Source organism: Oxyura jamaicensis, chromosome 1, assembly GCF_011077185.1.
Source record: "Oxyura jamaicensis isolate SHBP4307 breed ruddy duck chromosome 1, BPBGC_Ojam_1.0, whole genome shotgun sequence".
Taxonomy (NCBI): Eukaryota; Metazoa; Chordata; class Aves; order Anseriformes; family Anatidae; genus Oxyura; species Oxyura jamaicensis.
The window spans coordinates 127106027-127121019 of NC_048893.1; the positions used below are offsets into that span (position 1 = coordinate 127106027).

The 14993-nt window shown below is 36.9% G+C and overlaps 1 protein-coding gene across 3 annotated transcripts in view; it reads right to left on the bottom strand.

Moving 5' to 3' along the window:
* The window catches only part of FRMPD4 (FERM and PDZ domain containing 4), a 306613-nt gene that overhangs the window by 11027 nt on the left and 280593 nt on the right, over positions 1–14993 (bottom strand). For all 3 annotated transcript variants that reach the window (XM_035337234.1, XM_035337170.1, XM_035337306.1), the window contains exons 6-11: positions 12299–12403; positions 10941–11048; positions 7717–7848; positions 5458–5577; positions 4573–4709; positions 3314–3440 (exon numbers count right to left, since the gene is read on the bottom strand). In XM_035337234.1, coding sequence (XP_035193125.1) covers positions 3314–3440; positions 4573–4709; positions 5458–5577; positions 7717–7848; positions 10941–11048; positions 12299–12403 — 729 coding nt within the window. The remainder of the gene's footprint in view (positions 1–3313; positions 3441–4572; positions 4710–5457; positions 5578–7716; positions 7849–10940; positions 11049–12298; positions 12404–14993) is intronic.

The following is a 14993-nucleotide window of genomic DNA, read 5'->3' on the forward strand; positions in this document are numbered from 1 at the left end:
GTAACTGCTCCAGTGAAGGGAAAATGTTAAACTACTCAAATTAGACATCTGTTCATTGAGGGATTTCAAGGATAGTCAACAGCTTTCAATTCATAATCACCATCAGTTCTTAAACATTTATGGACCAATACAGAGAAAGAGAACAAAGAATTTTGTTTTGTCAGCTATGTGCATTACATTTTGCAAGGTACTTGCAGCATATGGCATATTATTCTGGCTCATTACTGCAATTCCCATTTTTTTTTTTTTTAAATAAAATTCCTCTACTATATTTAGTAGGGAATAAATCTGGAAGCCAAATACAGTACATAAATACATACGATTCTATCATGCAACCCAATCCATAATTTATCTCCTTTTTCTCCTACCTTAAAATACCTACTTAAAAACATCAAGCTTGGACATATTTTATGAGATTGAATGGAACCAAGAAGCAGTTCATTTCACCCAAACAATCTGGAGCCAGAACTTACACCTCCCTTGTGTAAATCTTTGAGTGTGGACTTTATTGAGATCATCTCATTTACTATTCTCTCTTCAGCCACTAGATTTCTAGTTCAAAAACTTGATCTTGAACAGCATATTAAGAGCCCCTAAACTAGTGTTTTCCTAGACTCTAAGGAGGAAATGAATCTGAAGCAGAGAGCCAAGAGGGAATGAAATCTCCTTCCTTTAAGTAGGTGTTAAGTTGGATAGAGAAATACACAAGACTTATAAAAAAGGAAAGATCCTAAGAGTGACAGTCTTCCCTTCACAGGAAGGGATACAATCTCCAGAGGCTTGTCCTGGCTTAGTACCTAGAGGTGAGAGTGAAGGTGACAATGAGCTCTGATGCTTTGTTTATGATGGCTGTCTGGTAAAAAAGCAGGCAGGCACATAATGAGTTTCCAAAGTGCAAATCACAAAGAATAAAGCAAAAATCACGGAATCACAGAATCATTTTGGTTGGAAAAGACCTCTAACATTGTATAGTTCAAGTTTTAACCGAGCACTGCCAAGTACACCATTAAACCTCTAAAGCTTTACATTAAAGCTCTACAACTACATGTTTTTTGAAGACCTCCAGGTGACTCAACCCTGGGAAACCTGTTCCAGTATTTCACAACTCTTTCAGTGAAGATATTTGTCCTAATAAACAACCTAAACCTCCCCTGTTGCAACTTAAGGCCATTTCCTCTTATCACTTGGTGCTTGAGAGAAGAGACCAATCCTCATCTCACTATAGCCTCCTTTAAGGTAATTGTAGAGCATGATAAGGTCTCCCCTGAGCCTCCTTTTCTCCAGGCTAAACAAACCCAGTTCTCTCAGACACTCCTTGTAAGACTTGTTCTCTAGACCCTTCACCAGCTTCATTGCCCTTCTTTGGACATGCTCCAGCACCTTGATGTACTTCTTGTAGTAAGGGGTCCAAAACTGAATGCAGTAGTTGACATGCAGCCTCACCAGAGCTGAGTAGAGAGGGACAGGCACTTCCCTACATCTGCTGGCCACACTATTTCTGATACAAGCCAGGATCCTGTTGGCCTTCTTGGCCACCTGAACATACCGTTGGCTCATAACCAGCCAGATATTGACCAATACCCCCAAGTCTCTTTCTGCCAGGCAGCTTTCCAGCCACTCTTCCCCAAGTCTGTAGCACTGATTGGGGTTTTTGTGCCCCAAGTGGAGGACCTGGTACTTACTCTTGTTAACTTCATAGAGTTGACTTTGGCCCAACCGTCCAGCCTATCCAGATCCCTCTGCAGAGCCTTACTATCCTCAAGAACATCAACACTAGCACCTAACTTGGTGTCATCTGCAAACTTACTGAGGGTACACTCAACACCCTTGTCAAAATCATTGATAAAGATATTGAAGAGAACTGTCCCCAGTACTGAATCCTGGGGGACACCACTAGTGACTGGCCTCGAGCTGCATTTAACTCCATTCACCACAACTTTTTGGACCCAGCCACTTTTTAAGCTAATGAAGTGTACACCTGTCCAAGCCATGAGAAGCCAGTTTCTGCAGGAGAATGCTGTGGGAAACAGTGTCAAAAACCTTACTGAAGTACAGATAGATCACATCCACATCCTCTCCCTCATCCACTGAGCATGTCACCTTAACAAAGTCTGCTGCAGAAAGGCATTGTTGCAACCTCTGTTCTAACCAAGAATCAATACTGAATGCTTCTGCCATCACCTGTGATTCCTTCAGCAGTGATAGCTTCCAAAATAAAACCAAAGTTACACTACTATGATAAATAGTAAGTAATTGGAATTATTCATGTTTAGCTTCAGCACTGCTGGAGACCAGCAGTCAAAAAGGTGTCCCCTCTCCCTGAGCACTCCTGGTCAAAACACACAGAGCTACATTCACAATCATGACATGACCTGAAACTCACCTCCTCCAAGTAGGATTTCTGCTGATCCCAATGAACCTTAGCTCAGGCACCTTAGTTTTGGGCTTTTCCCATTCAGAAAAAAAAAAGTGTCATGAACCAGGATTCAGCTAATTTTAAGTCTCAGCTACTCACTCTTGGGTTCTGTTTACTGTTAATGGAGAGAAATAGGCATTTCTAGGACAAGTCATCTGACCTATTTTTGGCACCTAATATGGGATGGGATGAATTGTTCCCTAGAAGTGCCTATTTCTCTCTGTTGACTACAAAGAGAGACTATATGACTTCCACTAAAAAAAAAAAAAAAAAAAAAAAAACACAACTCATTATGCTGTCTAAAATCAGACACAGCTGTATGCATGCAACAATGCTGTGTGCATTTATCAGAGACATTGTCTTCTACATTTCTTTCCATCTGAACTGAAAGCTTAGTGCTAAGAAAAGCATTTTACAATAGCAAGGAGGATAAGTTACTGTAAGGAACATTATCTATCCAATTAGGCCTTGGACAGTGAAATGTCTCTATCTATAGCTTAATGGAAAACAATCCTGAAAAACAGCATTTACATCAGGCCCATAGGTTAATATAGTTCAGATCAGAGCATCAGAGAGGAAACTATAACTTTCTAACAAGTCTGCCATTAATACGAAGCACTAAATTAATTAAAAAATATGTATCTTTATAATACCTGAAATACTAATAGCCACCTTTCTGGCATTCACAAGTTAAGAAGATAGTTTAGTTGAGATGTAATTAATTATTTTAATTGTTCTTGGCTATGTTGTACTGATCACCAAATGTTAAATTGTCTATATTCTCTGAAAATATAATGGCTAGGTATTTCTCCGAAGAATTAATTTAAAATGTTTCCCATGTATGCTACTCTTTCTGTTCGTTAAAACATATTTTCTATTAAGATGCAAATGTAATACCTTTTTACCCGGAGGAACTACGTTTTGATTTGCTTTGACAAGGTGCGAAAGTGCTTTCTTTATGTTCTTTTCTTTCATGCTTTGCAGCACAGCAGATGGAAGAAAAGTCTCTAATCCCCATTCTTTTCTGCAATAAAAGGCATATATTTAATTTCACATTCCTGTGATGATTATTTATCTAAAGACTGGTGACTATGATGCCAAATGAATGAACTCCAACAAACAGAGAAAAAGTTGATAAAGTCCAGAGTTTTGCAATAACGCATCATTTTCTATATTCGAACTATATGAAGAACTATTTTCTATATGAAGAACTATATTCAAACTTATGAAGAAGATGCTTTAAAACTATATTCAATCATTTCTTCTATCTCTTCCAACATAATACACAGCAAAGAAGTTTCAAGTATGTATGTTTAAAATTTAGGCTTGTTAATTAATCCCCACCTAATTACACAGGCAAGCACCAATATAGAATTAAATCTGCAGAAGATTTAACAACATAATGTCAGATTAAAATTTATTTTCTACATTTTTTTAGGACATGCAAACCAGCCAATGACTGTCTTCGTAACTTTGCCAACCTGAAAACCTGTTCCCCTCCTTTTACCCAAAGTACTTTTTGTCTTGATGCACCCTTTTTGACAGAAGACTGACTCTTCGCTCGTAATTTTTTTTCTTGTTGTTGATTAGGATAAAATATAACAACACAGAAAAAGCTATTTTTTTTGCTTTGTTTGCTTGTTTTATTTTTTATCCTAGCAGATGTACACATTGCTGTGTTTTGGATTTTTAATTTTCCTTGCAGTTACATCTATATGTTGTCTAACATCTCCTAGAAAATCATAAGGACAACATAAAACAGGTGCTTACTAGATTCTTCTGTATCTAAGAAATCTTTTAAAAGGAATCTTAGACCCTATGGTATTCTGAACCAAGAAATCAGCTGAATCTTATTATAATCACCTCTACTAAAACCCTAGGATTTAGGATATATGCACTTAGATCTGATCATTGAAAGCAAGAGAATTAATCTTATTTACATTTATAGCCTATTTCACATGCCTAAACACATGACCAAAAGGTAAATGTATTGTCCATACTTAAAGTTCTTAGCTCGCCTGAAAAAATTTCAAGTCAAAAATAATGAAACTAAAATTGGTGCACACATATAGGCATATTAAAGAACCAACCTTAAAGAATCTATAAGCTTATCCAAATCTTTAACTTTTAAAGAACACACTGAATTCTCAACTTACTCTATGTATTTGAGGGAGATTTTCTGAGTTTGCTTGGTGGTCACAGTTGCAATATACATTTGTAGTGCAGCCAACCGCAGGGCAATGTCGTATTTCAGTTCTGGTCCAAATCTTTCCTGAACCACATCATTACAGCTCTGCCAAAGAACCAGTAGAGGGAGTTTCAAGTTCAAAAATCTTGTACAAAAATGATATATATATATATATATATATATTCTATATGCATATATATATATATTTTAAAATGACCATTGTGTGAAGAGTAACCCTGAACCCAGAAACAGGACCATGTTGAAAGTTCTCTGCTGCTCTCAGAGATGTCAGATGCTCACCAGGATATGGGTGCTTCTGGAGAACACAAGGACTTCTGACAAAGAGCAGAAGGCATGAACATTTTGATCTAAGCTCTCTCTCCCTTCATTCTTTCTGGGGAAAACAGTAATCCTCTTTCATGAGTGTTGGGAGGGTACCAGGCTATCTGGACTCAGGATAGCAGAACTCTGCCTGGTGGGATGCCCAGGAGGGGAATCACATTGTTCTCACATCAGTTTTCTCATCCATTTTACTGGAAGTCCCTGTACAGACATCATTTCTGCCTGATATTATAGTACCAGAATTAAGTATAAGCCATTATTTTGGCTTCTCTGTTTTGTAAAGCCAAATATATTTTGGAAAGGCATCAAAGCATCACTATTTGGCAGGACTTATGAAGGAAGGGAACTTTGCAGATGATGAAGATTTGCACATTCCCCAAGTGCACTGGCTTTATGCATCAGAAATAAAACCCAGGACTTATTGCAGCCATACTTTTCTATCTGCCTATATACTGAATGCAACCAGCTTTTGATTCTCTATTTTGCTAACAATGGCCATGCTTTCACTTACCTGTACATAAAGATATTCAAAAGCAACTGGATCTCTTCTTAAAAGATCAATGGGATCCTTTGGGACAAAGCTAATCCTGAAAAGACATCTCATCTTATGTGAGCTTGGTCTCTGGGTCACCTAGGACAGTGCAATAATTACATCAGAGCATAGCAATCCTGTTTGTGCAAGAGTCCATTGTCTCAGGCATTGATCCTGCTCCAGAGACACATGGTAACAAGGAAAATAATTCTTTCTAACAAAGTGCTTTTCTGTGGGCTCCTAGTATGTATTGCACATAAGAACATTATATGTATAGTCTTGTGGAAAGAATTCTAGACTTACATAGGCATGACTGCCCAATATAATGCAATTCTCAAAACAGAGGAATTCATTCATTCAAACCCAGAGAGAAAGGACAGAAAAAACAGACCTTAATGGAAACCATTCAAGTGAAATACAAAGTGAGTTGTACTTCAGCACAAGGCACCCTTCTAGCACATAAGCTAGAAGGGTGGTAAGGCTTCTGGGGAGAGGTCACATTTTACTTAGTTTGATTGAGAATACTGATGAAGTACAGCTTGGCAGCTATTATTCTCACTTTCCTTTAATTGCTTCAATAAATTAGACAATTTGCCAGAAATTGTGTCTTTTCAGTTTTCCTGGTTTGTTCTGGATTAAGACACCTACCCCTAGACTTCTGACCAAGCTACACCTCTCCCGATACTTTAAAAAATCAAAAAGACTTCTTGGCTTGTTAGTCAGCGAAACAGTTCACTAAGAACATAACACAGGGTATTTTCACAAGGGACCGCCACAGAGTGACTAAATAATTGGGTGAAAGAGTAACAACCCAATAACTATTGTAAGTCATGGTCAGCAGCAATGTTATAATAGCAAATTAAAGAATTGCTGATTTTACAGGAACTTCAAAGAAGAAATTATTGTAGTTTATGTAGTTTATTCAATTAGGCTAATGTAATTAGAGAGTTAGTGTACTTTATAATCAACATCTTGAATTGATAAGATTATACTTACAAAAATCTCCAGTGGAATCTCTGTCTTGAACTAACAATTTTCAGAATGTATGTTTATCTCACATTCTCTTTGACCTCATTCTTAAGTATCTATCATTCTTAAGAGTATCTAGGCATACTCTGTATGTATAAATAAAAGCTCAAGATGGGATTTTCAAAAGCTCTCTGTGTTGGTTTGTTCTGATCCCTCTGATTTCAATGGGAATTTTAACAATTACTTCAAAGAGAGACAGCTAGGCCAGGAAAGCCAGCACTGAATATTCCATGATATTGTGCATTCATTGGGAAGCTTGCACCCACACAACAGGAACATTAACATGGCAAAGTCAAATGCTTAAAAGTTGGAAAATCCTAGAAAGACCACTACTGAGTAAACTTATTTCCTTCATATAACCACTCAGACTTGAGTTACGTGAGCAAGGACATTCTGGCATTTGTATTAAGTTACTGTTCCCTTTCTCAGTTAAAAATGTATTTATACTTCTTTGAAAATTTAGGTAAAATATATATATATAAAAACAACAACACAAATATTCTCCTGAAACACAGAAATAGCATGGAAAATTTCTGGCTAAACAGCTTGGCAAATAGGATAAGCAGCTAAAATCAGGATTGTCTGCTGGGAATTGTGAAACAACCTTAACTCTAGTCAGAACTGGCTTGTCAGCAGCCTGATTTGCCTCCCTGATCTAACAAAGAAAGTCCTAACAGCATTTTCTGGGTCACAATTCATAATCATAGAAGTGAGATAATGTATCACTGCATAAACAAGCCAAACTTGGCTTCATCTGAAAGAGTATCATTTCCTGTTATCCAGATACAGATCTGTATAATCAGATGGGAATCAAAAATCAAAATATATTTTTAAAAGGAATTTTGACAGACTGGGTTCTCTGAACTGTTACGATGGATTTCCCAGCTGTTGAGAATGTTCATTAACTGCACCACGTATGATATGAAAAATTGATTTGATAAATATTTTCTAGCTTTAAGTCTGATTTCTAATGAACTTTTAAATACTTCTGAATGTCCCAGTGAAGCAATAAAATGTGATGTCTATACAACAGAAGAACAATTATTCTGTGAGAACTTGATTTTTACAACCACATCTAAATACTGCTATTTGATAGACTGTATCAAACTATAAATCTTGCAGTTAATTCACTTGACTAATTAGAAGGATGGACAATTTACTGATTAACCAGTCGCATTAATGTTTGTTTTCACATATAATTACACAAACCTGAGTTAGAGTCTCCTGTTCATGTAGCAAAAGGAGTTTTGTTCCAGATCCTTCAACCCTCTGCTCCAGCATCAGTGAAAAGTGTTCAATACACTTGATGGAAAGCTTTTCTTGCAGTGTTAAGATGACATCCTAATTAACAAAGGATTTATAAAATGTGCTTTAATTTATGAAAGCTTGGGACTGAGTTCTTCACTGCCATGCACGCTGCACGTGCACTGCGCTGGGTGGAAGCCCAGTGGTTAAAGGGGAGGATGGTTGTGTTTCATGCATGTTCTCTAAAAGTATACAGGACAACACACACATTCACATGGGAGAAATCAGTGCCTTTATATTCAAACATCTCTGAGATGGTATCAGACATGATGTGAAAAATATATATGTATTGTGATTGGATATATTTCTATGCAGCTTAGCATGCAAATTATACTTATGTGGCCCTTAAATTATCTCTCTCAGTCTCTGCAAATAAAACCCCTCCATGTGAAAATGAGAGAGGGTCTTGCTACTCTTCTCTTTACCTATTTTTTGGTCAGGTCCACCAAAGATAAACTTTACGTTCAACATAAAAATTAAATGAATGGCATTTTTTTTCTTTGAAGTTCACTTATAGATACTTGTGCTTAATGAACATCCTTGAGTTTAAAACTCTAAGAGGAAAGTCAACCATGATGATACCTGTGCCAAGCGGCAGCTCTAAATCTGGGTATCCTTTACATTTATAGTATAAAACCAATTTCTAAAGATTTTTTAAATATTTTTTTCACATTGGTTTATGTCTAAGGGTAATCAGTTTGAGAACAACTGTTTCTAAAATAATGACTAAACAAATCCCAAAAACACACTCAACCAATCTGTACTTTACTTTTATAAAATGCTTTGGGACTTTTATGATACTGAGTATTATCTTCTGGCAAGGTATCTCTTGCTTTAGTGACTGTAGTAACAAAAAGAAATATACAATAACCCATCATTTAAAAATAGTTTCACATTATCTTTGTGAAAAGATTAAAGCATTTCTATTCATTTAAGAGATTTTTAAATATACGTAAGCATCCAGATGGATAGGACTCACTAAGGAGATCATGATGAATTGTAATCCAAGTGTTTTAACGTAATTTAGGAAGATTAATTGATCAATTACAGTGTGTTTATGGAAAATCAACACCAAATTGGTGGAAGGATGAAAAATGTATGTAGGAGGATGGGACCAATTCTGTACGCTGTAAAGAATAAAAGACAGTATTAATGTATTGCAAGCAACCACGCTAAATAATGGAGGTTAATATTACACTGTTTTGACTAATAGGGAATTTATTGCTTATACATTAAATCTACTTTTATATACACTCCTAAACTATACTCAAAGACAAGGGACATAACAGTAACAGGAAGAAACATAATATTGAAAGTAATATTGTAAAAGCAGGTAATAAGGCACTGTAACTGCAAGCTGTCTTTAAAATATGATGCTAAAGCACATAGGCACTGAATTACCAGACTGATTTTTTGTTAACCTGTCTAGTCTTATCTGATAACCAGGTGTTGCCTGCCAGCAATAAGGAAAGTGAGGACTGCTGGTGGGTGAGCCACCAGTTGCACCTGCATTGTTAAGTGGTGAGTTACTGGACTGCTAGGGGCAGGAAAAAATGTGTTTGCCTTTACTCAAGTGGGGCATGTCTCCTTCACCTCAATTTAGGAAAAGCAGCAGAACCTACAACCACCCATCCATAATTAGCAATATGCACACACATTCTTGCAAGAACATGTAATGTATAGCTGTACAGGCTATGGAAGATATAATTGCCTGAATTAAATGAAAATTATTCCTATAAAAAGTCAGAATGACTAAGGTCAAAGCAGGCTCACAACATCATTACAGCTAATTGCTAAGCCCACGTGGATATCTTTGCAAATGAGTGCAGGTTAGATATGTGGTCTTACAGTACCTGACACAGCCATGACAGAACCACCAAACACCCATGTAATGTGATGGCCAAAGACTATTCTTCAGAGGCAAAATATCCTGGAACAGGTTGGTTGGTTTTATGCTCATAGAATAAAATACTGGAAAGTGGGCTTGTGGGTCTTACAAGGGTACACAGACCTCAGTATCTACATGAAGCATGTCTCCTAATTCTTCACCCAACCAAATTCTGAAACAGGCTAAAGAATGTCAGTATCTCACAGCTGTACAGTGGAGGCTGTTATCCATTCCTTGGATTTCAACTACACCTTAGGGATAGACATGAACTATAAACAAACTTGCAGCCCATTCTTACATGTAACCTCAATATGCATTTTGCCCTTTCACCTGCAGACTGGAGTAAATGTCCTTGTGTTGACCTTAGTAAATTGTTTTTCTTGCAGTTCCAATTGATGAGGCATACTGTATAATCACAGTGAGAAGAAAAGCAGCCTTTCCTCAAACATGCATAGCTTTATAATCCCTAAAAGCCAGCAAAAGTTGGCACTGCAGCTGAAAATTGCATTCCCAGCCTTTACTGCTCATTCCCACCCAAACATCTCTCTTGTCTCAGTCTCACAAGACGCATGCTACCATCCAGTGACCTATATTTGGTAACCGATCTGGGTTAAACTAGATCACCCAAACAAAATTCTTCAGAGAATAGTATCATGCCCAACAGTGCTAATCTTGCTGCTTACCATGCTACTCCAAGGCACTTACAGAGAGCGATGACTGATTTAGGAACCTACGTGAAAGAGTGTCACAGACACTCCCCAGCAGCCTCGATTGCATGCAAGGGCTTCACCACTTTCTTTCTCTGTATGAAAAGTGTTATGCAAAGTATAGAGGACATTACACTGAGATGAGCAGGGTATCACCAACATAACCCTACAAAATCCCATCCCAAGTTAATTGGATGACAAGCTAGATGATATTCAATTAGCAACCAACATCTTAATCTGACTTTTGCTGATAAATCATACTTCTTTTTGGCAGTGTATCAAAACTGTAGGTCCATGCAATTTTAATTGGGTTCAAGTCACATTAAACCGATCACTTCTACTTTTTCTTCACTGACAATGCAACACATTTTTAACAGTGGAAAAATGGACCAAAACCTCATTATTTCTCAATCCAGCCCCAATTAAATACACCAGCAGTTTTGTTCTTAAAGCATTCAAAGTAAATTATAATTACTGAAGGTCTTTTTTAAGCAGCGTTCTTGGCATTGCATGCCAAGGTACATCTAGCCTACCTTTATTGAAGTGCTGCAGTCAAAACGGAAAGATTTGGTTTGTCCATTTTCCAGATACACCTTCAGAACATTTGGCATGAAAAGAAGTGAATTGTCCTTAACTGTTTCCTGCCAAGCAAATTAGTGAATCTTATTACAACACATAAGAAAGGAAATCAAACTTCTGTGTTCTATAACTTCCTTATAAAGGAAATCAAACTTCTATGTTCTATAAAAAAGAACATAATTTAGATGTAAAGGTAACAACTGAAGATGAGTTTATTGGCTTAAACTAATAGCAGAATTAGCAGTGTCCTGCAAGTGTGTAGTCATATTTGTTACAACTGTACTTTATAGGTCTAATTCCTGGAAAACGATAATTGTTCATTTACATTTTATGCCTGACTTGGAATATTATCTTTTCCTAAGTACTGTTTCTCTGACAATAAATGCTGCCTCTGGTGTTGAAGTATTTTCAACGAAACAGAAATATACATTACTGTTTCTCTGAATACAGTGAGCTATTTAGAGCCTTTACAAAACAGGAACTGCAGATTCATTAGTAAAAATTACAAAAAAAAAAAAAAAGATGTTTTGCATTCTCTTTATAGATGGATAATAAGTGCTAATATCTGTCATCATTTAAGAAAAGTAACATATAATACTGCTACTTAATCATGACAATTCATAAGAAGGATAGTAAAATAAACAGAAAAAAGGAACGGAAAAGGCTATTTTTTTTTTTTTTAAAAAAAAGCAAAAACTGCTTTTGAAAAATGCATTATCATTTTCAGTTTGGAAGAGAGTTGGATAAAGACATCACTGGGGAATGATGTTCAGTTAAATTATGAAAATGAGCCAGGAGTTCATGTCTGAGGAGGAGTTCAGTGCCTCTCAAAGGGAGGCTGACTGCCTGAGGGCTAGAAACAAGTTCAGGTAGGTAAAACAAATTTTAAAGAGGTTTGTAAGTTAGTGTTAATCTGTTTTCCTGAATAGTGTTAATGTGTTTTCCTGACATGCTACTTTCCTTGAGTTTATGGTTTTCCTGTTATAAAATTGCCCTGGGGAAAAAAAAAAAAAAAAAAAAAAAAAAAGCAAGCATCATAAGGACTTTAAAGAAAGACATATATATGCTATCACTACAAAATGCCTTCACTATCATTTTAATTTTATTTTAAGAAGGGATATTTTTTTCACAATAATATGGGCACCATGGAATTTGAAACCAGACCTCCCTGAAACTTCAGAAATAGAAAAAACATTCCCTTCACAAGCCTATCACTCCTGTTCCTACCATGTTCCTACCACTTTCCAGCCTTGTGGCATACCTTTGGATGAAATGCTCAGTCATTCCTGAGCTTAAATAGTTGAACACTCACCGACACCTGGCCATTGATTATTACTTCTTCTGAGAAGCGCACTTTTACAGGATTGGACTTCAATCTTGCCTTTTTTGCAGCACTAATAAACGCTGATTTAGGAGACTGGAAGGGAAAATGATGACAAAATATATCACATACCTTCAAGTTAAAACCTATCTTTTTCATTTTTTTCACATATTTGATACATTGGGAACTCTGTGCATACAGCAACACTTTACAGACTGTTCACTGAAGAACGGAAATGCAGTTGAACCATAATGCTTCTCAAGATAATACATATGTACATACATACAAGGAATCAGTGGTATACTTCATGTTCTGAAAGTTATCCCACAGTCAGACTGGAGAGATGAGAAGGGCTCTCAGTGCACATTCAAATTCCATGTAGTGCTCTCATGGTGATTGCTGTGAACCAAACTAAGTTTCTTCTTTGACCTGACTTTAATTTACTACATTGGAATCACCTGAGATCCAAGTGTTCAGTCCTTGGAAAAAAAATCTCTCTGCATGGGAGGAGTTTGACTTACAACTTAAAGAGCCATTTTTTGTATATTTACAGTAAAAAGGATTTTGGTTTTCAGCAACAGAATCAAAGCAGTTTTATTCTCAGGTCAGTTATGAATACAGACCTTCTGGCATTGCCCAACTCCATTACCATCATAATGGGCAATGGAAGAAATTCTAGCTTGGCTGAAAATCACTGGGTTCCTTGGCACCAGGTTTTGGTGTATTTATTTCAGTAAGATATGAATTAGGTGTTTCAAAATCTTTTTCTGAACTTCTGAGAAGTGGCCTTATTAGTTTTGGATACTGGAAATACTAACTCAATGCGAACTATGAAAAACTAGTGCAGGCATTAGGGGTATTGATCCTGGAATAACTTCCTATTATCAATGCAACATGACAGCAGTTCTTGTAAACATAGAAAGTCTTGTCACCATCATTCAAATTTGGACTTAACTAGCAATCTGCAGGAGTGATGGAGTAGTTCAAGGACCCTTTCTCTTCTCATCACTTATCTCTGCTGAAACTGCTGAATTATTATTATTTTTATTATTATTATTTTTTTTTTTGTTATGAAGAAGCCATTTGTCTAGAAACTGTCAGGAAGAAGTCTTTAGCTTATTTCTGTATGCCACTGATTTACCATTGAACTGAAAATATGTTAGCTACTACCATAGGCTCACTATCAGCCATTGAACAAGCAATGAAAGATGCTACATTCTCCTATGAAATACCAGAGCCATCCAATAATTCCTGGAGTGCAAAACAGAACCAGGAATGAAATGAACAGTTCTTCACTTTTACTGTTCATTTTTACTTACCTCTTCTTTAACAACTATGGCCACACATGTTTTTATCCAGCAAGAGTAAATGACAGAAAATTCAACCCCAATATCAAACCAAGCTCATTTTCCAAAACCAGTGCTAAAAATGAAGAAGGTCACCAGAAGATTAGAAACACAGGATGCTTCAGGATGGAGGGGACAAAAAAAAACACAATACACTTCTTCAACAAGAAGGACAACACAAAAATGCTGAAGTAGAGTGCATACATATTGTACTTTAAAGATGAATTCCTAGAAAGACACAGTATACAGTAATACCATGATTAATATAATCATACACATGCCTTGTTTAATTTCTCTTCTTCCCATACAGTCCTTTGCAGTGTGTAAGGGGGATATTCTATATGGCATCCAATAATGGACTGCACCCTGTCCATTCCTGCTGTCATGGGACAGTATGGCTATTGGAGTGGGCTGACTGGCTCTCCCTTGCAAGGGCAAGGGAAAAATGAGTGGCTTTCACTTACTGGTCTTGCTGGAAGGTGCTTTTTACAGCTATTCACTCTTATTGCAGATGAGTCACCAGCCTGGCTTCTCTTTACAGGCAGACTGACAAATTTTCTTCCAGATTCTGGTAGGGTTATTCCCATACAGCAAATATGGCAAACCAGTACATGGTGTTGTCATCCTTTCCTCTACAACCTCAAAAGTCACTTGTGAGGTGCCCAGACACATTACTGCAAAAATGTGATAGCCCAACATGACGGAAAGGTTTAAACATACGTGCATTCCAGGCCGTGAGCTTTAATGTACACTATGAGTGCATCGTGGCTGGGCATGAAATGTGCAGCTTTCCTCCTTTCTCAGTTCTTCTCCTAATTCCTTCTGCACACGGAAAAGGGGCTGGGACTCAGGCCCATTCTGGGTAAGCTTGAAAGCTGGTTGCTTGCTAAAAACCTTTCGATTGTGAAGCAGGGGGTGTAAGAAATGCTCAAACAGCTGTGCCAAGTACTTAGGGGAGTGTGGGGGGCATTCTGTGTTAGTTACAGGTTTGTGTACTATTACATCTTTTGCATTTAATTACACAATCTCATTGTCTCTGCATCAACTTGGCATTTGACATTTTCTCTTTGAGAAAGGAAGTATTTCTAAAAAGTGAGACAAATACCTAGGAAAACATTTCCTTTTGATTATTGAAACTTGCTTGTCTAACAAAACATCAGCAAAATAGTGTGCTGCTCTATTGTATATTAATGCCTTTGGATTTGTTGGTGAATAACGCTATCAATTAATGATTCTCACAGTGCCACGTTCATTTGTTTCTGATACTGTCTTTTAGCCAAATGGAAGCCATTATCCTCAGTTAATGACCTTAAGCAGGAGGTGTTTACACTAATGCAGAA